The sequence below is a fragment of the Impatiens glandulifera genome, chromosome 1, assembly GCF_907164915.1.
Source record: "Impatiens glandulifera chromosome 1, dImpGla2.1, whole genome shotgun sequence".
Lineage (NCBI taxonomy): Eukaryota > Viridiplantae > Streptophyta > Magnoliopsida > Ericales > Balsaminaceae > Impatiens > Impatiens glandulifera.
Genome location: NC_061862.1, coordinates 2,723,450 through 2,750,707, shown reverse-complemented (window position 1 = coordinate 2,750,707; position 27,258 = coordinate 2,723,450). Strand labels below are relative to the sequence as shown.

At 31.0% G+C, this 27,258-nt stretch overlaps 1 protein-coding gene, 2 long non-coding RNA genes and 1 pseudogene across 3 annotated transcripts; 3 read left to right on the top strand and 1 right to left on the bottom strand.

Annotated features, from left to right (window-relative positions):
- The first annotated feature begins 4,990 nt into the window (after nucleotides 1-4,990).
- On the top strand, nucleotides 4,991-7,057 carry LOC124919874. The gene is made up of 5 exons (XR_007097613.1): nucleotides 4,991-5,354; nucleotides 6,339-6,439; nucleotides 6,594-6,650; nucleotides 6,745-6,945; nucleotides 7,034-7,057. It is a non-coding gene; the product is annotated as an uncharacterized LOC124919874 (long non-coding RNA).
- Nucleotides 7,058-7,063: 6 nt separating this feature from the next.
- LOC124919819 lies at nucleotides 7,064-7,504 on the top strand. Its single transcript, XR_007097612.1, has 3 exons — nucleotides 7,064-7,151; nucleotides 7,234-7,341; nucleotides 7,465-7,504. It is a non-coding gene; the product is annotated as an uncharacterized LOC124919819 (long non-coding RNA).
- Nucleotides 7,505-9,240: 1,736 nt separating this feature from the next.
- Nucleotides 9,241-10,611, bottom strand: LOC124922007 (annotated as a pseudogene).
- A 2,600-nt stretch (nucleotides 10,612-13,211) lies between these two features.
- Nucleotides 13,212-14,743, top strand: LOC124921995 (WAT1-related protein At4g08290-like). The gene is made up of 6 exons (XM_047462707.1): nucleotides 13,212-13,399; nucleotides 13,626-13,742; nucleotides 13,828-14,056; nucleotides 14,135-14,296; nucleotides 14,387-14,538; nucleotides 14,635-14,743. Exons 1-6 carry the CDS (start codon nucleotides 13,212-13,214, stop codon nucleotides 14,741-14,743), a joined length of 957 nt encoding a protein of 318 aa, XP_047318663.1.
- The last annotated feature ends 12,515 nt before the right edge of the window (nucleotides 14,744-27,258 follow it).

Sequence of the window (27,258 nt, the reverse complement as noted above, 5' to 3'; positions counted from 1 at the left end):
CCTTTTGACTTGAAATATGTTGTTATTCGAATCATTTATTTGAGATATCATGTTGTCTGCTCGTAGATCTGAAACATTATTTTCTGAATTTGGTCAAAACATGCCCTTCTATAGAATTTCAACTTTTGATTTCGTTTATATATTAAGGTTCGAGGTTTTGATTTGCTGACATGGATATATCTTTCATCTTCTTCTGGTAGGTTGGGAAGACGTCATTGATGAATCAATAAGAATCATGTGGTACCCTACATTCTGATAATGATTTATTTTGTTGAAGTTCTTTGATGTATTTCTTTGTCTAGTGTTTTATTTATTGCTTCGACTCTGTAAGTATGTGAATCGTAAGTTTAGCAATCAGTATAAGGCTACCATTGGAGTTGATTTCCTTAGTAAAGAAGTTCAGCAATTTAAAGTTTGAAGACAGAGCCTTCACTTTGCAGGTCAGCTTTCTTCACTATTAGATTTTGATTGGATTATTTAATTGGTATGTAATGTCAGCACTAGATTCTTTTTTTTAAAATCCTTAAACACATTAAAAAAATGTATTTGGTGGTCACAAAAGGATAATGAGGTTAAATTTTGTGCCATTTTCTTTAGGGTTTAACAACGGGATTCAAACACCTAATGATTTGTAATGAACAAAATGTTTATGTTGAATATGCCAATATGGTCCTATATACTTGATATAATGGCTAGATGATAATTTATATTCATTTTTCATTTTTTAATAAGTTGAACATGGAAATGTCAGTTTGGTGATGGACTAAATGTCTCACTTCTACTTCCAATTTTCATTACACAAGTTGTTATATATTTATATTCTCAATATTCTTAGTATAGTAATCAATCCCTGCAGATATGGAACACAGCAGGACAAGAAAGGTTCCAAAGCCTTGGCGTGGCTTTTATCGAGGGGCTGATTGCTAAGAACGTCTATGATGTTAATGTGATGAAGTCGTTTTTGCTTCAGGTACTAACTATTTTGGTTAAAAAATTCATAAATTTACTGAACTAACTATTTTGTTAGTTTTTTGGGGTCTTTTAGGCTAGGCCACATGACCCTGAGAACTTTCCATTTATGGTCCTATGACAACATAACTAAACTAAACCAATTATTTGATGGGGAATTCTCATTTTTTAGTGCAAATCCAAGGATTGGTTTGGTTGACTATATTTTCTTTTGAACCTAGTTGCTTCATTCACTCCCAAAGAAATTCAGAAGAATAAATGGGCATATAACTTGGACAAGCTAAAAAATTGTATTTTTATATAAGAAAAAAAGAATTTGTTCGAAACCTTAACCCTTCTAGATGGAAAGCTGCATAATAACAGAAGTCTACGAAAAACTAATAGATAGCTGCTTAATATTATTGTCAGGCTGAGGAGAGGCACTGTGGGATTCTTGGCCGACTAATGTGCACTGCCAAAATTGTTGCCAAGCATGAAGGCCTTGAAGATGGCTTTAGAGTTGTGATTAATGATGGACTAGCAAAATGTAAATCAACACCTTCATGTCCATCTCCTTGGGGGACGTCAAATGAACTGGCCACCAGGCTAAGACTTTATGAAGTTACTTATTAGCTGTGTGAACTCATAAGACACCGACCGACCAAGTAATTTCTGTCATATGATATTTGTAATAATAACATTGTTAAAAATGTTACATTAGACAATCATAATGTGAGATAATGTTCATCTGGTTTGTGATCTTTTGTTAAAAATATTACTATGACAGTGATATCTTTTCTTTAAGCTTGTGGCTTAATTCTATTTTCTTGTTTGCCTTTATATTTTCCAGAATGACTGGTTTGAGATCATTTCTACATATTTTTTGCCTTTTAAGTGGAAGTACTAAAAGAAACCAGATTAATTTTGACCCTTAAATTAATATGAGATATTTTTCTCAAATTCAAACATAAACAACAGCCATAGAATAAAATAAATATGCATCTGTGCAGTGCAGTCCAAGAGGCACAATCAATAATAAAGAAGTCAAACATATATATAATTAATTAACTACTTTGTAGTGATCATAGTTATACATCCCCACAATTTTATTACTGTATTTCGAGTAAGATAGATTGAGTCTTTCCAATGTTGAAAGCATTGACTGCAGTGGCGTTGTCTGATATTGTATGCAGATGGTTAAACTGATCAATTGTCAAGTCTAAACATGTAAACGAATGCGGGGAGATCATTACATCTATTTTCGTGTCTATGTTATCAAACACACTCTGGATTGGAGCCAGCTGCACATTGCAACGAACTTATATATGGGTGAAATCCTCCTTAAATCTGTTGTTCCAGATTATGTGTTCCATTATGTACTACCTTCACAAAATATGTTGACTCTTCATTGGGATCATATAAAAAAAATAGAGTTATCATTTTGATATAAACACCATTATTAGTGTAATAGTATTATAGTAGACAAGAGTCAAATAAAACATATGCACCTTTTATCATTGGAGTTAACAAACAGAGGTGCATAACTGACCATTGACACAACATCATTGCATTCAAGTATCAAAGGCGAGCAAAGAAAGGTTAAAAATCCGAAAAAGCAAAGAAGATATATAATTGCCTCCTTGTTCATTTTTTTGCATATTAGTGGAAAAAAACTATATTTACATATAACCAAGTATTATCATCTATAGGCAAGCTTTTAATGATCTTTTTTTAGAATTATATAAAAAAAAAACTGTTCTTTTCTACACCAATAAGGAATCCAGCTTCAGCTAATGCTGCTAGAAGGCTTCCTTGACCAACATCTTTTCCTGTCACAGCGTATTCACTAACGAAAGCCTGAAATAATAGAGTCGGCCTCAGAACCATCTAAATGTTTCTTGCAACAGTTATCTTTTTGTTAATATATATTTATGGAATTAAGTAAATATAAGACAAGATTTAGCGCGTACCTTTGGGCCATTTCGTGATGTTTGATCAAACTTATAAGTCTTAGAGAAGACATCATCTGCATTGTTATAAATTTGTTGAGAAAATCAATTTATTAACAAAAAAATCTAATAACAGGAAGGAAGATTGTAAGAATATTCAGTTCAAATTCTAATCTATACAAAATTACTTATCTTACATGAAAATCATAAAAATCATCTGGATGATCCAATGGTTGAGAAGAACCGTCACAAATTGTGATTATCTGGATGTCTGGATAGGCGTGTTTTATGGCAGAATAGAACTGGAGGTAATTCCCTGAAACAACATAGGTTTTCGCAATTTCAAATAGATTATGCATTTCATTTCAGAATTTTGCCATTTGATGGTTTCACATTCGCAGATCATTGAATACTAACATATTTTATTACTATTCATAAAATATGGATCTTTTTCAATAAAAAATATCATTGAATAGTAACAAAGTCTTCATTCCCAATAGCAACATATTTCAAGTCAAAAGGTTATGGGTGCCCCATTACTGCACGCATAGAACCCCAGGTTGATTTGGAGTCACCCCTAGCAAACTCAATTCCATCAAGAATCTCCTGCAATAATGGAAAATAATGTTCAAACAAACTAAAAATTATATTTATTTCAAAAAACCAGGAAATGGAAAATGTGTACCATAGTAATTAATCCATATGTTAAGTTATTTACTTAATTGCAGCAAAAGAAAATTTTGGCAGAAAATATATGGATGCACCTTCTAGAAGATCAAAATAGGAATAGGTTCATCATCAATGGAAGATGGAAGACAAAATGAAAGAGCATGTTTTTAATATAAATGAGCATTGAATTCATGGTTCATCGTCCAATCTGACTTTCTGCCTACTCCATCCATCAATCTGCATACGCTAGCGAATCCTCTACCGATGTTGAGAGTGTTAAGCTCCGTCGGATTCTCCTCTTCAATTTCCATATTCGTCGAAATGTTTAACTTCTACTTCCATAGATCAATGAAGTACAAACCCATGTGTTGTTGATTGTCATTTACATAGATAAACTTGTAAGATTTACTTAAAACCCTAAATCTTCATCCAACATAATAGCACTTGGATAATATTCAAAATCCTAGAATACATAAAAGGCATTGAGACGAGAATGTCTTACCTTAGAGGAGCAGCGGGATCGAAGGGGATAGAGTTTGAGAGAGAGTCAGAACCCTAAAAATTGGAGATTTAAAATGAGGGTCAAAATTAGGCTTTATATAGTATGAAAGACGCATATTACATAATGCGCGTATATGTAATATGCGTCTTTCAATGTACGCATATTACATATTACGCGTAAGTGTAATTCGCGTAAGTGTAATACGCGTAAGTGTAATTCGCGTAAGTGTAATTCGCGTAAGTGTAATTCGCGTAAGTGTAATTCGAGTAAGTGTAATTCGAGTAAGTGCAATTACAGGGGTAAAATGGACATTTCGCAGGGCAAAAAGGCCCATTTTGCAAACATTAGCAGACGCGGGCCTTTTTTGGAATTAAGCCACTTATGAGGGCCATCTCATCAAATTTCCCCTTTTGCCAACCTCCAACTTTTATTAATTTTTTATATAAATACTTGTTGAGAACTTACTACTTTAACAATTATAAATTTTAATATTTTTATGTTTTTCTTTTTAACTTTATAAATATTTTATTTCATTATTTTAATTTTTCAAATTAAATTTTATTTATAATTTTATTAACAATAAAATTTAATTATTAAATTTTTATAGCATAAAATTGTTAAAATTTATTATTAATTTTTTTATAAACATTTGTGCTTTAATTAATTATTATTTAAATTTAATTAAATAAAAATATAAAAATAATACAAATTAAATATTATATTAAATTTAAGAATATAAATTTAGTATATATATTTTTAAAATTAGAAACCACTAGCACAATTCCTCTTCTCTCTTAAAACCTAATCAAACTCTCATCAGACTCCGCAATCGACCTCCAGACTCCACAGCCAAACAATGGAGCAGTGGAAGCTTGGGCAAATTCACAGAGATAGAGATGAAAGACTCTAGGCATCAAGATCGTTGCGCTTCCTGTTGTTTTTCTCCTCGATCGATCTACATTTTCTTTCTGGTTCGTTACCTTTCTCAGATCCCCAATCTTCTCATTTTTCTACAAACCATTTCAACTCAACAAGGAAAAAAGGATAACAAGAAAGGAAAAAGACGGGAACTCACCTACAAACACCGTACGCTGCGACTTCTGCAAGGTGATCACGGGGAAGAGGGAGAGGACGGAACCCTAATGAAAGGGATCGAACTCCTATAAATAAAGATGAACCCTAAGACGAACGAATCAATTTTTGAGATCTAGAACACCGATCAAAATAATCTCCAACATCTCTCGATTCTAATTCGGAAGAAGAAGCAGAAACAACAGTAACTCCAGGTGAAAACTAACGCCTGCTGTATTTTGTTTTTTACCGATCAATGTAACTCCTTATATTCATATATAGCTAGAGAGTGGATCATAATTGTTCTGCAATTTTTGTTTGGGTAGCTGTGAAACAATTTCCATGCATTGACTTCATTTTGAAGTTTATGCAAATTTGCTGAAATATTCTGCAATATTATTGTTCTATTCCTGAAAGTTTCAATTAATTGCAATTACATAGTAGTATTTCTTAAAATGACAGGTTTTCTATGATTGTTTGTCCTGATTATTAATTTTAATGGAGTTTCTTAGTTTTTTTCAAGTTCTCTTGTTCTATATAAGATATATTTTCTAGATGCTAAGAACTGTATGCAATATAAGTTATGTTCTATCACTCATGTTAGCTCAACTGGTAAGAGTCTTGAACTAAGAGGAGGATTAGGTTTTAGGTTCAATGAGTTTGAGGTTTTAATAGAAGAAACTTGATTGAATGGGAGGTCATGGCGCTGGGATTAGGTCCTAACCTTGTGTGCATGCAAAACATGAGTGAAATAATAAAAAAAAACTATGTTCTTAAATGGTTTTCTAATTTTGCTGGTTGTTCCAGTCTTTAACCACAGTATAATACAATTTACGGTCTATTATCTTCTAGGGTAAAATCTTGGTCTCAAAATTTTAAAAAATTATGCCCTTAAAAATGGCCTTTTAAGTTTACTGATTGTTGTTGTCTTTAACTATGTACTAATGCAACTTATGGTCTATTATCTTCATTCTTGTCTCTACTATATTGTTGTCAATTTTGTTTATTGCAAGTATTCTTTAAGTCCTCACCATTGGGTGTGGTTTATACTCAAAAGCGGGTTGAAATTGAACTGACATCTAACGATAATGATTTTGAAGCAATAAATAAGTGTATAGACCACAGGCATGGCCCTCCTGGATTAATTCTGATTTCCTCAAAGCATTTCTTCTTTTGGTAATTGAGATTTTGTTGGTCAGGTTTCTTCCCCCATTCTGCAAGACTGCAAAAGAGTGGAGCTTATAAGACCTTCAAACATCCCCAGACAGTTTATATCCACCCAAGCTCTAGTATAGCCCAGGTATGAAGTGTTCTTTAGTTAGTGCCCAGTTGTCTCAATTATGAATTCTCTAGACAATGGTATCTGTCTTCTTTTGTTACCTACCCACCTGCTTTCTTTCTGTATCTGGAGTCCTATATCTAAACCTTCATCACTACATTGCTCTATTTTGTAGATCTTCTGATGGAGCAGCTTATCCAGTCAATTAGGTACCATTATCTATGTCAACCAGGTACCAATGTGCATATAATTATTTCTCTTAAACAATAACACACATATTATATTTCTTGAACTTTAGCATGCAACAATCTGTATTATTCTTGCAGGGATAAGGAAAACATAATGGATCACTTGTAATATTGAACCTGACATACAACATCTCTCTATTGATAGAAGAAAGCTTCCTAATAGTTTTGTTGTGAGACTCTTCAAGAGATCCCCATTATTGCTACAGAAACTGTCTTCGTCTGTTGATGCGACAAGTGAAATTGGTGGGAAAAATGTTGAACTCAGAAGTTACTATTCTGGTAGGCTTCATCTTCTTCTTCTTTTCATAGATTGTTGCTTTTCTCTATTCCTCCTCATAAGTCTTTTGTTTCTTATTTGAACTCACAGAAGAGGTTTCCTACATCCATCAAAAGCTCCCTTCTTCGATCTCTCGTTTTGTCTGCTTCTATTGCTGCTGCTAAATCCGGTCTTTATTTTTATTCAAACATTGACACAGACCCAACAAGTAAATACTTGTTAGTTGTTTCTAATCTTCACCTGTCTCACCATTTTACGATTTCGACTGTGACACTATTCTGCTCATTTAGGACCATCCTTATGGATTTCTGTTAATATCCCAAAGCATGATCATCCATCTTGGTGGCCATGGAGAACTTGGGGACCAATGTTTCTTCAGCCCTCTTTTAATTGCCTAGGTGGGTCTCTTCAATATGGTTATCATCTTTTACTAGCTTTTATTTATTTTTAAATTATTGTACTCATTTTGTTCCACCACCCCTTTTCATCTTCAATATGTATACATGGTTCTGTAATGGCAGGAAATGTGCCATTGTTTTTCTCTAGGTCTGGAGGAGAGATATTCCACCACCCGCAGATACGAGCAAATAAGTTAAAGGTTATAATGGGTGCTTCAGTAGAGATTCAATTGCCAATGTCGCTGCAATAACTGGTCCTACTGTAGTTAATTTGTCTGTCTCACAAGGTGTTTATAGTGAACCTGGAGAAAGAAGAAGTTGACATTTCAGTTTTTGGTGTTTGATCTTTCAAAGGGTTTCTCATTTTACAGATTTACACAGAGTTACCTTGGGAAAGAGTGTTGGTTCTGGCACCATAATGGATTCTGATGGTACTATATTGACGTGCGCTCATTTGGTTGTGAGTCACCATGGCTTGTCAACCAAAGTGGGGAAGGTGAGTCAGTGTAAAGATTATTAATTTTGTTTTGTATGAGTCAGTGTAAAGATTATTAATTTTGTTTTGTATGAGCTGTAAGAGTAGTTTTTTACAGCTTGATGTAACATTACAAGATGGTAGGACATTTGAAGGATAATTGATCAACGCGGACTTGCACTCTAATATTGCAATAGTGAAGATCGACTCCAAAACCCTGCTTTCATCTGCAAAACATGGCTCTTCTTGCAATGGGGTGTCCTCTTTCCCTTCAAGAATATTGTTACAGCTGGTATTATGAGGTATTCTTATTAATCTTAACCATTGTAGTTCACCATTTGGCTTGCTGGTACTCTTTTTGAAGGTTCGTAAAAGCAGCGACTTGGTTATTGGAGGAATGCGGAGGGAATACTCACATACTGATTGTCCTCACTTTGATGTCCATCGATTATATATGATTTGATTACAATTTTAAATACAATTTTAAAGAGTTAAGAAACATGTGTTTGAACAGGGTAATTCAGTTGGACCTCTTGTGAGCATTGATGGTGAGGTTGTAGGTGTGAACATTATGAAAATAAGGGCTGATGATGGATTGAGCTTTTCTATACATTGAGTTGTGACAATTATTTATTTATTTGATTATGATATTATTTTATGAGAAAATTTATGTTTTTTTTGTTATTATTTAAATTTTTAATAATGAAAAGAAAGTGATTTTTAAATGTTTTTAATGATTATTTAATTTAAAAAAATAAAAACAAAAATACAAATAAAAAATAAAAATGGTTAAAAATTAAATGGGTTTTTGGCGACGCTTAAATTCATGTTACCGACGCTTAAATAAGCGTTGCTATAACTTGCGCCGACCTTGCTTATGGCGACACAAAAATAAGGGTCGGTGATATTTTTGGCGACGCTTTTAAGGGTTGGCAGAAGTCTTTTTAAGGGTCGCTAGAGGTCTTTTTTGTTGTAGTGCACATGTATTTACAGACCATAAATCATCTGTGAACTCAATTGCTTGGGCTCCTCATGAATTCGGGTTGTGTCTGGCTTGGGATCTTCAGATGTAAACATCTCAAGTTTTACTTCTAGATCCAACGGTGGTTGGGATAATTCCATGATAGAGTAGGTTCATCCTGTAGGAGTAACATCAGTTTCTTGGGCCCCTTCTGTTCAGAAGCTGGTGTCTGGTGGATGTGATAATATTGTGAAAGTATAGAAGCTGACTTCATCTGAATTATGGTTGTGATATGGAATAGTGTGGGGAAGAAAGGTGTAAATGTAATTATAAAATCAAGTACATGTAACCCAAAACAAATAATGTCCTAAAAGACATAAGGTCTTATAATTGAAAACACAATTGAATTGTGGATAAATGCAATATTAAAGAACATATTGAAGCAATGTACATGCTTCATAATTTATCTCATTTTCAGAACATTTTTAGCTATACACTCCAACGCATCTTTAACATTCAAGCCATCTTTTGCAGAAGTCTCAAAATAAGGTATGTTACCCTTAGAAGCGCACCAAGCCCCTACTTTCTTCTCTAAAACCTGAAATTCAAAGAGTAGTATGTATACAGTGACCAGTAGCCAAAATAAGTCAGGAAATATTTTAAGTTATTTTCTGATGTCAAAAAATGATTCAAACATACCACCCTGTTGTTTCCACCATCAACATCTACCTTGTTACCTAGGACCACAAATGGAAAGATCTCAGGGTCATGTGGGCTATCCTAAAAGACCCCCAAAAACGAACAAAATAGTTAGTTCAGTAAATTTATGAATTTTTTAACCAAAATTGTTAGTACCTGAAGCAAAAACGACTTCATCACATTAACATCATATACGAGAACACAACAATCAGCCCCTCGATAAAAAGCCACGCCAAGGCTTTGAAACTTTCTCGTCTTGCTGTGTTCCATATCTGAAGGGATTGATTACTATACTAAGAATATTGAGAAATTAAATGTACAACAACTTGTGTAATGAAAATTGGAAGTAGAAGTGAGACATTTAGTCCATCACCAAACTGACATTTCCATGTTCAACTTTTTAAAGAATGAAAAATGAATAGAAATTATCATCTAGCCATTATATCAAGTATATAGGACCATATTGGCATATTCAACATAAATATTTTTTTCATTGCCTAAAGAAAATGGCACGAAATTTAACCTCATTATCCTTTTGTGGCCATCAAATACATTCTTTTAATGTGTTTAAGGATCTTGAAAAAAGAATCTAGTGCTGACATTTCATACCAATTAAATAATCCAATCAAAATCTAATAGTGAAGAAAGCTGACCTGCAAAGTGAAGGCTCAGTCTTCAAACTTCAAACTATTAACTTCTTTAGTAAGGAAATCAGCTCCAATGGTAACCTTATACTGATTGCTAAACTTATGATTCACATACCTACAGAGTCGAAGCAATAAATAAAACACTGGACAAAGAAATACATCCAAGAACTTCAACAAAAGAAATCATCATTAGAATGTAGGGCTCCACATGATTCTTATTGATTCATCAATGACGTCTTCCCGACCTACTAGAAGAAGATGAAAGATATATCCATGTCAGCAAATCAAAACCTCAAACCTTAATATACAAACGAAATTAAAAGTTGAAATTCTACAGACGAACATGTTTTGACTAAATTCAAAAAGTAAATGTTTCAGATTTATGAGCAGCCAACATGATATCTCAAGTAAATGATTCGAATAGTTGAAATTGTATGTGTTTTTAGGTCTTACGCGCTGTCGTCGAGAATTATAACCTTGAGAAGCATACTCCACTACCACCACTACCGATTTCTGCATCTTGTTTGAAACCACCATTCTTACCACAGGTTTCAACTAATTAACGTGTGAAAATATGATAAAGAGGCATATGAAAAAATGTGATTCGCAATATCTCAACTAATTAACTAATTGATAATAAATATTAAATACTATATATATATAATTATAAAATCATTTCAACAATCTCAAGTGGTCTAGCAGTTAAAATGTTCACATTTCATTTGAAGACCAATGTTTGAATTCCAAAAATTACAAATTTAAAAGTGAGTATTATAAATATTTGAGAGATCAATCAATGTTAAATAATGCATTTTAACTATAATATATGGTGGCACAAATTATATAAACGCTCTCACCATATCTCATTCACGAGCTTCAAATAGACATTCACTCTTCTAGACCAAAAACTGTATTTGAGAGTTTGAAAGCTGCAAGTAGTGCAATGAAAGCGATCCAAGGTGAGGTTAAGTGATGGATGACACTAAAGAAGCCAAAGCATATCAAGATGTAAGTAACCAGTTATAAAGACATTGCAAAATCACATTTTTTTGTAATTCCAAATCTATGTCTTTTGATATACTTAAAGATGACCATATTAAAACCAACTTCTCTTCATATTTATGTCTTCTGGCAGGAAATGAATGCTATTTTGGGTGAGAAGCTAACTGCCGAGGATGAAGAAGAGGTTCTAGCTGAATTTGACAACTTGGAAGCTCATGTATGAACATTTTCTCCTACTTTCATAGGGTTCACATGCTCTCTTTTATAAACAAATCTCCCTGAAACTCTCTTCCTTTGGATTTGTCTCTTCCTTAATTTGTATTCTTAAAAATCTAAAAGAAATGACATTGAATATAACTCAAAACATCACATTAAAATAAGAAATTATCGTGAAATGGGTTACTGACTTACTGTGTTACCCTCTAGTCAATGTGAGTAAGTTGCTACCAAAAATTATTTTTTCTTGCTTTGAAGCAATAAAATCAATAACCATTGGTGTTCTTGCTGTAATTCCATTTCAATGAAGTTAAACTCAAAACTCTTAAAAATAGTTCCAAAAGAAAATTTGGACAACATGTTAAACTAAGAAGATGGTGACAAATGATTCATTTATTATTCCCTTTGAATGAAGCTAAAAGTTGAAAAAACTATGAATTTGTCTTTTACAACATCTCATTTTTTTTCATCATTATTGGTTCTTCTTAATTTTGAGCTCAAATGATAATAGATAATCTTCTAGAGGTCTTGTCACTGCATCTGGTTAAATGGTTAAATGTGTTTGAGGGCTACATATTTAATCTGTTTTTTCATTTTTATTCCCTCTTCTAGTCTAGCAGCAATCAGAGGTGGATACTAACCCTAAGTTTCTGGGTTCGAATCCGCCAGACGGCAAATTCTGCTTCTAGTTAAGTGTGTTTACGGGCTACATATTTAATCTGCTGTCCCATTTTCTTTTTTTTCGAAAATGATTTTCCTGAGGTTCCTCAAACAACTCTGCCTACTAAAGTGGAAGAAGAAGTGAAACTTTGAACCTTCCTGATGTGCCAACTAAGGCACCAGTTGCTTCAGAAAAGCTGCACCAAAGAAGAAAGGTCTGTCTCTTTCTCTCAAAAACATGTTTTAATCCTTTGGCGATGATTTGAATTTGTTCAATGGAATTTGTAGTGTTAGAAGAACCTTTGGCTGCCTAATTGAAGAAGAAGAAGAAATAGCAACTCTTGATGCTTTGTGAAACATTAATATTCCTTGTCTAATTGAAAGAGAGTAAACAATTTGCTGGAAATTTTAGTTTATTTTTCCACTATTTTATTTCTTTTTCCTCAATTTGGTAGTGGTTTGTTTACCTGTTTTTTCTGCTTACAAGGTATATTATGTTCTCTGTGAGCTTTTATTTTTGTTATGTTTGGCAAATTCAAATAATACTAAATTATAAATTTGTTATATGCATTTTAATTCAAATTAGTTATATTTTAATGTCAAAAGTTATTTATTCTAAGTATTTTTTTTTTTATTTAGGAAGGATTTTTGTTTTTTCTAGACACTACTTACATTTTGAGTTATCAAGAATGTAAATAATAATTTAGAAGCTCTTGAATTTTGAGGTATTATGTTTCAGAACATATTAAGTTAGTTATTTTTTATTTTCTGAAAAATACAAAAAAAAAATATTAGTTATTTTTCTTTTACATAAAAAATAGAAATCTTTAACCATTTAACTATATTTTATTTATGGTGAAAATAAGATTTAGTTGATTTTATGAGAATATATTATTTCACTTAATAATTAATTAATTATCATGAGGATAATTAATTATTGAGCATGAGAAGAAATCAATATAAATATATTTATAAATTTATTAATTATTCTTTGCAACAATAATAATATAAATGGACAAGTTTGAGAACTTCCTAAATACAACCAAAATAAACCATTTTTTGCCTTCATTAATTCTACTTCAATTGCAATTGTCCAATCCTCTATATAAAGAGGTAAAAATTCAGTTTTTCTTTTAATTTTTATTTTTATCTAACAGTTTTTATCAAATTAATTTCTTTAAAACAAAACAGTGATATAACAAAAGCAATTATGAGGTCATTTGCGGGATTACAAGCTCTGATACCATGGGCAGGAGTGATTCTTGTTCAAGTTTTATCTGCAGCAAATTCCTTAATTACCAAAGCAGCATTGAACAAAGGGATGCAATTTTCTGTTTTTGCCCTTTATAGAAATATAATAGCTTCAGCATTCTTGATCCCTTTACTATATTTCAAAAGGTATTAATTATTTCTTTCTATTTATAATTTATTAATCATTTTAAATACTTTTAAATAAATTTAAAATCTATTATATTTGGCAGAAATTCACTGCCCAGAATGAGTAGAAACGTGATGTGGAAAATTGTAATGCTAACGATTCTCGAGTAAGAATCGTCATATCAAAATTCCTCAACTTCTATATTAAATTTCTAAAAAGTCTGAAAATAAAAAAATTATGGTGCAGGCCTGTAATAGACCAAAATATCCTTTATGCTGGTTCAAAGATGACACCAGCTAGTTTCTCAACATGTTTGTCTGGTGTCACTCCATCACTCATATTTCTTCTAGCATGGAGTTTGGGGTACTTAATTATCATTCAGTGTTTTTGTAAAAAAAAAGTTTTTAAGGGGTATTTCAGTCATTTTAAACAAATTTGAATTGAATAGAATGGAGCAAGTGAATTTCAAGGAGAGGCGTAGCCAGGCAAAGTTATTAGGAACAGTAATTGCAGCCGGTGGTGCTATTCTCATTTGCCTTTACAATGGACCAGCCATTGCTGTCTCCTCAAAATCTCAATCATCAACTATCCATGAAGGATTCACAGAGAATTGGATCGAAGGCCCCGTGTTTGTCATCATCGCGAATGTCTCTTATGTTGTTTATTGCGTTACCTTGGTATATCTTTTATTTTATGATTTTTTAATTCAATTTTGTTTTGGTCTTAACTTCAATGAATCGGTTGTTTCCTTTCAGGGTAATGTTCTCGTGGAGTATCCGTCTCCTCTGGCAATAATATCGTTAATTTCATTCTTGGGAGCAATTATGAATGTTGGAGTTGCTCTAGGGTTGGAACTCAAGCATCCTGCTTCTTGGATGATCGGATGGAATGTCATCTTTTTGGCATATGTCTACACAGTAAGTAATATTTATAATTTTCTTTTTTCTGGTCAATATAGAGTTGTTTAAGCGAAAAAATATTAACTTTATTGTTACTGCAAATTCTAGGGAGTAGTTGTTTCGGGAATAATCGCATACATTATAAGTGCGTTGACACAAATGAAGGGCCCAGTTTTTGTGGCAGCCTTTAGCCCAACTTCCATGGTGCTTGTTATGGTTATTGGGTTTATTGCACTAGGAGAAAGCATTCATGTTGGAAGGTTTAAAACTATTTCAATAGATTTCTTTTTAATGATTTTATATTTAGAAACAACAAATGTTTTGTATAGTGTAATCTTAACTACTTTTTTAAATAGTCTAATAGGTACATTTTTCATTGTTGCTGGTTTGTTCACTCTCCTTTGGGGGAAAAGTGGAACTCAACCGTCGCGACCCGAAGAAGAACCGCGACATGAAGAGCAATAAATGGAAAGTGTCTAACTATGCGTAGTTCATACTTCATAGTAATACATGTACATATGGATGTTTTTTTTAGCAAATAATGGATTAGATTCCTTCCTATTAGTATGTAGCATCTATATATATTCAAGTTAAGACAATAATAATAATAAAGTCCTCTTGTATTTCATTTATAATCTCAATAAAGGTTTTTTTTTGATAAGTTTCAAATTGATGTTATCATTATTATTTAACTAGTAAGATACCCTAAGTTGTATGGGAAAATTTTAAACGAATTTCTATATATATATATATAAATTAGAAAGATAATTTTATTAATGAATTATTATTTCAGAAAAAAAAATTTAACTTGTAAATTTAAATTGAATATATTATTGTGAAAAAAATAAAAATATATTATGATTTAATAAGATGGTATTATAAAACTCCTATGAGATAGGATTCTATATGTAATTTTTATTAATTCATTATACTGAACACCATACCATTACAAAAATTAAAATAAGCATACATTAATCCTTTCATACTTTCTAATTGAATTGACAAAAGATTGATTATAATTATAATATTCGTTTTTTACCTTTATATTTATGTAGAGCTTGAGGGGTAATTAATTTTTGAAGATATCAATTATAAATGAAAAAATATAAAAATAATTTTAATGTAAACTTTTTTAATAACATTTTAAATGTTACAATTTTAAGTAAGGAGTATATTTAGTGCCGAAAAAAAGTAAGGTATATTTTCTACGTTTACTACACTACACAAAGAATGAAAATTAAATTTTAATAACACCTCAGTAATTTAGTTTTATTTGATGTTAAATCTTACCTTAAGCGTTATTAAATGTTTAAAAAAATGTTAATATCTAGTCATTTTAAAACTTCGTTAACAAATAATCATCTTTTTTTTAATGTAATTTTGTTAACATCTAATCATTCTTCAAATTTTAAAGGGCAACTTAAAATTTTAATATAATAATAATAGAAGTTATACCAAAGAACTTACACTATAGTAAAAGTGAATATTTCTAGTTTGTCACAACCCCTGGTTGAAAACTAATTGTATCATTTGGTTTGATTTAATTCAATACTATCGAAGATAAAATAAAAATAAAAATTTAAGTTGAAAAAAATTATTCACCATGAGCTATGTTGTAATGCTAAAATACTATATATATAAGAATTGAAAGACTATTATACAATCATTAATCAAAAATAAATTTCAAACTTTAATAGTGTAATTTAAGATATCCAAACATATATCTTAGAAAAATAATAGATAGCTAAAAGATTGATCTTTTGTATAAAACTCCCGAGACAATAACTATAAACCAATTTAGAAGTAATTAAACATGTTAACTATACATATATATATAATTATTCCATATAAAAGCTAAAATAATAATACCAATAGCCAACAAAAATGATAAACTCAGTAACCGAGAGTGTCCTGTAAGTTTTTATATTTCCATTGACCACTCATTCAAGAATGTTGTTTATCAATTCACGATGCAATCGTTTAAAAATACCAAGTTATGAAAATTGTCCATACAGAAGCACACAAAGAAGACATATAAATAATAAAGAAACATGTAAAAATATTAGAAAAAATATTAGAAAAAATACCAAGTTAAAGTAATTATATAATAAAAAAGGAGTATATATATATATATATATATTATATATATATATATATAAAAGTTATAAATGAGAAGGGTAAAAATTAGAAATTTATTAATAAAGAAAATTATAAACCTTTCATATTCTTATCCTAATAAATAGGAAAAAGATGTTTAAACAAAAATGGCGCAAAGAAGAAAAAATTACCAACTTAGCATCCACTTTCAGAAATAGGGTGTAGACTTCATGGGAAAATAAGCTGAAACTGCAATGCTTCATTTTAATTTATCAAACAAAAAAGATACAAAAAAGAGAAAATTACCAGCTTAACAACCTTCTTCCAGAAATGTGGTGTAAGCTTTATGGCGAAATAAGCTCTCTACAATGCCTACTCCTAGTCATTGGTCCACAACTCAATCACCCCACGACTTTCCTTCACTTCATTGCTTTTCTTTTTAACCCCAATTGTTTTCTAACTTCAATATTAGTATCTTATTCATCATTTGATTCATTTGACCTCTCACCACATCTGCCAAAGAGACTGAACATTTCCCTTTTCTCTTATTTGCTTTAGAAGACTATTCTTTCTCTTGTCTATGCCTTTGTCTGCTCAAGATGCGAGAGAAGTCCCCTCAGAATCAATTTTGGTTGATTCATCACCATTTTTATTACATAAACATATTAATTAAGAAGTGCTCTTATCTTCTTGAACACATTTGTATTCGCATATTTAAGGTTTGTCCTCATATCATAATAAGGAGCCTGCATGTCATAATAAATGGAATACTGAATTAAAACTAACAAATAATCATGTGTACTTATTAAACAACATTCAAACTATCATCATACCTCATAACCAATAATATCACAGATTCTCTTGGCCAAGTGCATAGAAGGTGGTGTTGTTATATACACATATTCCCAAGAATACAACAGCCAATTGTATCAATATGGAGCCTAAATATTGAAAAAACAGCTTAATAATGCATTCCTTCATGTTGAGAAACTTTTCAAATGTACCTGGAGTTTAAATTTTAGGGGAATTAAAATAAAGGGAAAAGAGAGAAATCATATAATGAGTCAAGTGAAAGGATTAAAAGTGTAATCACAATTAGACTCATCCGGATGTTGATCCAGTGTCTATTCCTCTCTTGACCTTTCAAATACTTTTCATATATCTGAATCTTCTTGAAGCTAAAGTGAGAAGGAAACACACTTTATGCTTCGTTCACTTTGTACTTCATCACCCTGTGAGAATTAACCAAAGACGATTTGTCTTTTGACATCAAGAAGTCATAGAAATATGTATTTCTTATGAGTGTGAGCTTAATAGAATATAATTAACATAACAACTTAATCTCCCCTCGGAAGAAAGTAGTAATATGGAACACAATTTGTTGTTGCTACCAAATTTAAAATCACATCATGCTTACATTTCCTGCTTAAAGTCATAATTACACTGAGATGTAATAGTATTTTATCCATCATTTGAGTAATTTGACTTCTCTCCACATCTGCCAAAGAGACTGAACATTTCCCTTTTCTCTTATTTGCTTCACGAGGACTCTTCTTCCTCTTGTCTATACCTTTGTCAAGTCCCCTCATAATCAATTATGGTTTATTCATCACCCTTTTCTTACATGAACATACTTATTAGGAAGTGATCTTATCTGCTTGTTGAACACATTTATATTCACATATCTAAGGTTTGTCCTCAAATCATAATAGGGAGCCTGCATGTTATATAATAAATGGATACTGAATTAACACTAACAAATAATCATGTGTACTAATCAAACAACATTCAAACTGTTATCATACCTCATAACCAATAATATCACAAATTCTCTTGGCCAGGTGCATAGAAGGTGGTATTTTTATATTTACATATTCCCAAGAATACAATATTAAATTGTGTCAAGATGGAGCCTAAATATTGAAGAACCAACTTAATAATAAATTCCTTCATATTGAGAAACTTTTCAAATGTACCCCGAGGTGAAATTTTAGGGGAATTCAAATAAAGAAAAAAATAGAGAAATCCTATAATGAGGCAATTGAAAGGATTAAAAGAGTACTCACAATTAGGCTCATCCTAATGTTGATCCAATGTCTATTCCTCGTTTGACCTTTCAGATACTTTTGATATACCTGGATCTTCTTGAAGCTAAGGTGAGAAGGCACCATAATTTCTGATTCGTTCACTTCGTACTCTATCACCACCTTGTGTAGATTGACACCAAAGACGATTTGTCTTTTGGACATCCAGAAGTCATCGAAAATATGGATTTCTTATGATTGTGAGCTTAATAACATAACAAATGAATCACTCCTCTAAAGAAATTAGTAATATGGAACACAATTTGGTGTGGCTGACAAACTTTAAAATCACGTAATGTTGTTTTCTACTTAAAGTCAGAATTACAAAGAGATGTACGAGTAGATGTTCTTGCCAGCCTTGATGGAAAACCTAGTGACCGGTGCAGACAAAATCTTGTACGAGGTTTTGATGCATAATGCTTAAGGAGTGGAGTTTTTTGATGTACCTCATTATTGTCACATTTAGGTCTTGAGATCTGTGGATTTTTGGCTGCTCTGTTAAGAAGTTTTGGAGATTTTCGAAGAAGTACAACGGATTCCTCTTCACGATTCCCTCACCAAAGCTTATATGAATAGGGATATGTGGATCTTTTGCTGCTATGTTAAGAAGTCTCGGAGATCTTCGAGGAATTACATATAACCGGACGATTCCTCTTCACGATTCCCTCACCAAAAGCTCTAAAAGAAAGTAACGTTACATATAACTAGATGATTCCCTCACCAAATGCTCAAAAAGACAGTGACGCTACATATATTCGGAGCTCTGAAGACCCGCAAGATTTTCAAAATACCCGGATGAGCATAGAAAGTACGTATATCCCACCTCAAATTCTATTTCTTAAGCATTATTATATATATAGAGAGATTCCATGTTTTGATTTATATGTTCAGCTAGGGCTGTCCAAAAAAAACGAAAAACCGGTAACCCAACCGAATCGATAGTTAACCGGTTCTATTTTAATGGTTTATTGGATAACCGGTTCTGGCGGTTCCGGTCAACCGGTATTTTATCGGTTAAACGATTCGATTTACCTATATTTCTAACGGTTTAACCGATAATAATTTAATTATATATTTTAAAATTTGTATTAGTTATTTTATAAATAATAGATATATTATAAATAATATTTAATAATTTATAAAAAAATATTTTTAAACTTTAAATTATAATTTTATAGAATTATTTTAAAAAAACATTATAATTTATATAAAATTTTACAAAAATAAATTAAAAACTAACTGAAATAATTTATACAGATAACCATTATTTTATTATAACTTACCGATTCAACTACCCATTTTATCGGTTGAGAAGGAGATTCAATCATATTTGTCTATACTTGGTTGGTCAAAGACTAATCAACATAATAAATTTGAATTTTCTCAAGAAATATATAAAAAACTAACAAAATAGTTATAAAATATATTATATTATATATTATAACATATTCCTAAAATTATTAATAAAATATATTATAATAATATAATATATTATAATTTATTATATTATAATATATTATATTATAATAATAATATAATATATTATAATAGAGACGAGAAAGAATGGAGAATAGTATAATAGAAAAGTACAAATAATAATTTAGAAAAAAAAATCATAAATTTATTACTTAATTTAAAAAATTGAATTATCGGTTCCTGGTGGTTAAACCTGGTTAACCGACGAAAACCGGTAGAACCAGAATCGGTAAAACGGATAACATTAACGGTCGTTTAATCGGTTTGTAAAATAAAAGGCAAAATCGGTCTTAACCGAAACCGTTTAATCGGTTAACCAGCCGGTTGAACACCCCTATGTTCAACAAATCGTTAATATATTTTATTATTTTGACAAACTTAATATTTTATTATATTGCTGTGTATTTCAATAATATTTATTTATTGCTTATTTATTTATAATTGAATATAAAAATTACTCCAATGGATAAATTTAGGTTATTCGTGTTAATTAACTATTTTGGCATATAAATATTGTTTAAATAATTAAATTCAGTTTATTTATTTTGTTTCATATTTTTTTCAAAAGTTTCTTGTGGGCACCTTTTAAGCTCCAGACATGTTTGGGCACTCATACAAAAAACATAAAGCATGCAATGGAATGAAATGTTTACCATTGAAGAGAGTAAACAATTGGTTGAAAATTTTAATTTAGTTTTTCTCTATTTTATTCTTTTCCTTAATTTGTTCATAAAAAATTGTGTATACATTATCCAAAAATGTGAATTGGCTTGTGTTTGAAATTTTAAATTATGGATAAAACGCATAATAACTAATAATTTTGTAATTATTTTAAAAATTAGATATACAAATATTAAATTAAATTAGAAAATAATATCACATTTTTACCGTTAAAAAATTATATATATATATTGGAGTGGATTTAGTCGATGAAGGAATTTGACGACTCATTAATGGTCGACCAGTTAATATTGAAAATACACATGTAGCGACCAAACACAACATAAGAACACTCATAGATAAGGAATGTACATGAATTCGGTTGTTTGGGATGGCAACAGATACGTGGAATCAGGATCTTCTTAGACAGGTCGGTAATGATCTTGGGGATTTATTGAACTCGATGAGGAAAATCAATTAGTACAGGAGATCAATTGTTTTAGAATTAAGGTGTGTCATTCTATTCTACATAGTCGTTACCCTGAATCTATTTGTGTTGATAACGGGACGCATGTATATAAAGTGATGGTGTGGCTTGAACGTCCTATTGTCGTGTCTCCTTTTCTAGAGTCTTTCATCATCAAATTTGCCCGTGTCGGAGGCGTCAACTTCGTGTGAACTTAAGAGATTCAATTATTACACCATTTTACAAATTTAGGGAGATTTGATATGACTGGAAGGGTGATTGAGCAGGACGAGAATATATTAAATGATTCAATAGTTTCTCTTATGGATGAAATGGAGCATCTGTCTTCACACACCTCGGGTTACGATGATTACTTGAATGTCAAAAGAATGGAGAATAGGCAAGTGGCGATTTATCAAGAGGGGAGTTCATCAACTCCTCGTCATATTTTAGATTTGTTGTCTGAGAAAGAAACGATTAAAGATTTAGAAAATAAATTTTAGTCTCATGTAGAGGATATAATCCAAGTCAATCTTATTAGAACACTTTATCCTAAGAAAAATATTCTTGAATCACCAATTTTCATTCATGATGTGTCTAATGAGGATTCAGTGGATTCTGAGTTAGATTATGATGTCATGAGAATATACAAGTAGAATTCTCGACACATAATATGAAGATGGATGAAAACAAATCTCCCGTGAAGGAGATCCTTGAAATACAGACTGAAGTGTGATCCAATGTGCACGAGATTCCACCCTTCCATATACTTTCCACTCAAATCCTTCTTCATCGAAAAAATACCAACATTGTTAGTTGAAAAAGTTAAATGATCTACCGTAGGGTTATATGTGAGTAGGAAAGCGTGTCTCGAAACCGATAAATTTGGAAAAATTTATTCCGACTAGATTTATCAGTGATTGGAATGTTTATGGATTAAATGATGGTGTGATGAGAGGTTTCATTAAGTCACTAATGGGAACCTTTGGTTGTGACATATATTATTTTATTGAGAAAAAAATTTGTAAGATGTATTAGTGAATCGTTAAAGATTTATGTAATTGGAGGTTGTGTGGTTGGGAGACTCTTGATTCTATAGGGGCGTCAAATGATATTCTTGTTGCATGGAATGAAGATATGTATGATAAAATGTATGTTAATTTTGGTAGATACTTGATTAACGTTCAATTAAGAAATCGGAAGGATAATTTCCGATGGGTAATTTCTGCAGTCTATGGACCGGTTCTTACACAATTAAAATTGAGTTCTTTAATGAGACGAAAAACGTTGTTAGTCTTTAAGACTTACAAATTATTTTTGCGGGTGACATTAACAAAGTGAGATTTTCATTTGAAATAAAATGGGCCAATAGGCATAGTAACATAATTCGCGAGTTCTCAAAGACAATTGAAGAACTTGAACTTATCGATTTGCTTTTAGAAGGTGGTCAATTCACTTTTAGGAGAAGTGATAGAAATGAGGGTCATGTCCATTCTCGTACTGATAGATTTCTAATTAGTGAATAAATCTTTCGAGGATTTTCTAATATATTTCAAAAAGTCATTCCATTGAGTTGTTCAGATCACCGACCGATCTTGATAGAACATCGAAAGATGGAGAGAACATGTCAATCATTTAGATTCAAAAATAAATGGTTGATCAAATAGGACTTTATACCGCGTGTGCAATCATGATGGGTGAATTAGTCATCGGTTGGTTCGCCGTCGAGTAATCTCTTTGTGAATTTAAGAAATCTGCGTAAACTTCTCAAAAGTTGGTTCGTGGGAGATCGTGCTTTATTTTGTGCTAAAATCAATGACTTGTGTAATGAAATTAATTTTATTGATGGGAATGAGGAGATTCGTTAACACTCCACTGAGGAGGTTAGTTCTCGGATTCACATTGTTAGCAAGTTACTCGATATGAGTAAGGAATAATAAATGGAGGCACGCCAGCGAAGTAGAGCTACGTGGTTAAGAGTCGGAGATAGAAACACAAAGTTTTTTCATGGGATCTCTAACGCGCAACCAAGAAATAATGTGATAAATTATATCTCAATCGAGGGGGGAGTTTATGATAGTGAACCTGAAATCTCTACGATTATTGTCAAATTCTATAAGGGTTTGTTTAAAAAGTCATTAAGGTTAGGCCTAAATTGAATGGCATAACTTTTGATTCAATTAGTACAACGCAAAAAATATATTGGAGGCTCGGTTTACGTTGGAGGAGGTTGAGGAGGCCATTAAAGGTGTAGAAGTGATAAAGCACCAGGATGCGATGAGTTTAATTTTGTTTTTTTAAGAAGGCGTGGCCTTTTCTTATAAATGAAATTATGGAAGTAATTGATCATTTTTATCGATTTTCATCATATTATAAGAGTTGGAACTCTACTTTGATATGTCTCTTTCGTAAAGCTCCAGGAACTATTGATGTAAAGAATTTTAGGCCTATCGGTCTCGTTTCGTCATTCTATAAGATTATCACAAAATGTTTGGCCAACAGGTTGTGAAGAGTGTTAGAGACGGACATATATAGTAATCAGATGGCGTTCATCAAATGTCATCAAATCTATGATGACGTATTAATAGAAAATGAGTGCAATGACTCGGCTAATTCAAGAGGTGAAAAATGTGATTTTCTCAAGTTAGACATCGAAAAAGCTTATGATCGTGTCAATGGAGAGTTTTTATTTGATGTAATGGACTCATCCGTGGAGTGAGTTATGGGTCAAGAAGATATCATTTTACCATACCACATTTACTTTTCACTAATGACACGCGCTGCATGGTTTAGGCTACTTGTAGGAATTTTAAACACATTTGAGATATTTTATGGTTATTCGGTGCATGTTCTGGTCTTCGAGTTAATATTAATAAATTAGATATATTTTTTCAAATTCTGTTTTGAATAAAAAAAATAAGGTTGGCAATTGTATTGGGGATTAGAATTGGAGATCTTCCGGGTATGCCGTTATGGTGCTAAATTACGATCCAAAATCTCTTGGGACCTGATTACACTAAAATGGAATGTAAATTGTCTAGATGGAAAAGTAAAATAATCTCAAAAGGGATCGACTAATCCTCATTAATAGTGTGTTGTCATTTATTTATGCCTACATATAAAAACAACACCTTCTATGCACATATGTACCTGGTCAAGAGAATTTGTGATATTACTGGTTATGAGGTATGATGATAGTTTGAATGTTGTTTGATAAGTACACATTATTATTTGTTAGTGTTAATTCAGTATCCATTTATTATATAACATGCAGGCTCCCTATTATGATTTGAGGACAAACCTTAGATATGTGAATACAAATGTGTTAACAAGCAGATAAGATCACTTCCTAATGAGTATGTTCATGTAAGAAAAGGGTGATGAATAAACCATAATTAATTCTGAGGGGACTTCTCTTGCTTCTTCAGCAGACAAAGGCATAGACAAGAGGAAGAAGAGTCCTCGTGAAGCAAATAAGAGAAAAGGGAAATGTCCAGTTTCTTTGGCAGATGTGGAGAGAAGTCAAATTACTCAAATGATGGATAAAATACTATTACATCTCATTGTAATTCTGACTTTAAGCAGAAAATGTAAGCATTATGTGATTTTAAAATTTGGTAGAAACAACCAATTGTGTTCCATATTACTACTTTCTTCCGAGGGGAGATTAAGTTGTTATGTTAATTATATTCTATTAAGCTCACACTCATAAGAAATACATATTTTCTATGACATCTCGATGTCAAAAGACAAATCGTCTTTGGTTAATCTACACAAGGTGATGAAGTACAAAGTGAACGAAGTAGAAAGTGTGTTGCCTTCTCACTTTAGTTTCAAGAAGATTTAGATATATGAAAAGTATTTGAAAGGTCAAGAGAGGAATAGACACTGGATCAACATCCGGATGAGCCTGATGCATCAACCAAAATTGATTCTGAGGGGACTTCTCTCGCATCTTGAGCAGAGAAAGGCATAGACAAGAGGAATAATAGTCCTCTGAAGCAAATAAGAGAAAAGGGAAATGTTCGGTCTCTTTGGCAGATGTGGTGAGAGGTCAAATGAATCAAATGATGAATAAGATACTAATATTGAAGTTAGAAAACAATTGGGGTTAAAAGAAAAAGCAATGAAGTGAAGAAAAGTCATGGGGGAGATTGAGTTGTGGACCGATGACTAGGAGTAGGCATTGTAGAGAGCTTATTTCGCCATAAAGCCTACACCACATGTCTGGAAGAAGGTTGCTAAGCTGTTAATTTTATCTTCTTTGTATTTTTTTTGTTTGATAAATTAAAATGAAGCATAGCAGTTTCAGCTTATTTTGCCATGAAGTCTACACCCTATTTCTGAAAGGAGGATGCTAAGCTAGTAATTTTCTCTTCTTTGCACTTTTTTTTGTTTAAACATCTTTTTCCTATTTATTATGATAAGAATATGAAAAATTTCTAATTTTTAACATTCTCATTTATAACTTATATTTATATATATATATATATATATATATATATATATATACTCCTTTTTTTTATTATATAATCACTTATATTTTACTAACAAAGTTGAGATCGGGTAATCACATTTCTTCTAATATTTTTACATGTTTCTTTATTATTTATATGTCTTCTTTGTGTGCTTCTGTAGGGACAATTTTCATAACTTGGTATTTTTAAATGATTGCATCGTGAACTGATAAACGACATTCTTGAATGAGTTGTCAATGGAAATATAAAAACTTACGGGACACTCTCGGTTAGTAAGTTTATCATTTTTGTTGGTTATTGGTATTATTTTTTTAGCTTTTATATGGAATAATTATATATATATATATATATATATATATATAGTTAACATGTCTATTTCCTTCCACATTAGTTTATAGTTGTGTTATTGTCTGGGGAGTTTTATGCAAAAGATTAATCTTTTAGCTATGTATTATTTTTCTATGATATATGTTTGGATATCTTAAATTACACTATTAAAGTTTAAAATTTATTTTTGATTAATGATTGTATAATAGTCTTTCAATTCTTATATATAGTATTTTAGCATTACAACATAGCTCTTGGTGAATAATCTTTTTCTACTTAAATTTTTATTTTTTTTAACTTCGATAGTATTGAATTAAATCAAACCAAATAATACAATTAGTTTTCAACCAGGGGTTGTGACAAACTAGAAATATTCACTTTTAATATAGTGTAAGTTCTTTGGTATAACTTCTATTATTATTATATTAAAAATTTTAAGTTGCCTTTTAAAATTTGAAGAATGATTAGATGTTAACAAAATTACATTAAAAAGAGATGATTATTTGTTAATGAAATTTTAAAATGACTAGATATTAACATTTTTCTAAACATTTAATAACGTTTAAGGTAAGGTTTAACATCAAATAAAACTAAATTACTCATGTGTTATTAAAGTTCAATTTTCATTCTATGTGTGGTGTAGTAAGCGTAGAAAATATACCTTACTTTTTTCGGCACTAAATATACTCTTTACTCAAAATTGTTACATTTAAAATGTTATTAAAAAAGTTTACATTAAAATTATTTTTATATTTTTTCATTTATAATTGATATCTTCAAAAAATAATTACCCCTCAAGCTCTACATAAATATAAAGGTAAAAATCGAATATTATAATTATAATCAATCTTTTGTCAATCAATTCAATTAGTAGGTATGAGAGGATTAGTGTATGCTTATTTTATTTTTGTAATGGTATGGTGTTCAGTATAATGAATTGATAACAATTACATATAGAATCCTATATCATAGGAGTTTTATAATACCATCTCATTAAATCACAATATATTTTTATTTTTTCACAATTATATATTCAATTTAGATTTACAAGTTAATTTTTTTTTATGAAATAATAATTCATTAATAAAATTATCTTTCTAATTTATATATATATATATATAGAAATTCGTTTAAAATTTTTCATACAACTTAGGGTAATCTTACTAGTTAATTAATAATGATAACATCAATTTAAAACTTATCAAACAATATTTATTGAGATTATAAATGAAATACAAGTAGACTTTATTATTATTATTGTCTTAACTTGAATATATATAGATGCTACATACTAATAGGACAAGGAATCTAATCAATTATTTGCTAAAAAAACATCCATATGTACATATATTACTATGAAGTATGAATTACGCATAGTTAGACACTTTCCAT

Excerpts from the sequence above, each read along its gene's own strand:
- LOC124921995 (XM_047462707.1), top strand. The coding sequence starts at position 13,212 with ATGAGGTCATTTGCGGGATTACAAGCTCTGATACCATGGGCAGGAGTG. Across the intron at positions 13,400-13,625 it reads CCTTTACTATATTTCAAAAG|GCCTGTAATAGACCAAAATA; the intron begins GTATTAATTATT and ends ATTATGGTGCAG. Across the intron at positions 13,743-13,827 it reads CTTCTAGCATGGAGTTTGGG|AATGGAGCAAGTGAATTTCA; the intron begins GTACTTAATTAT and ends TGAATTGAATAG.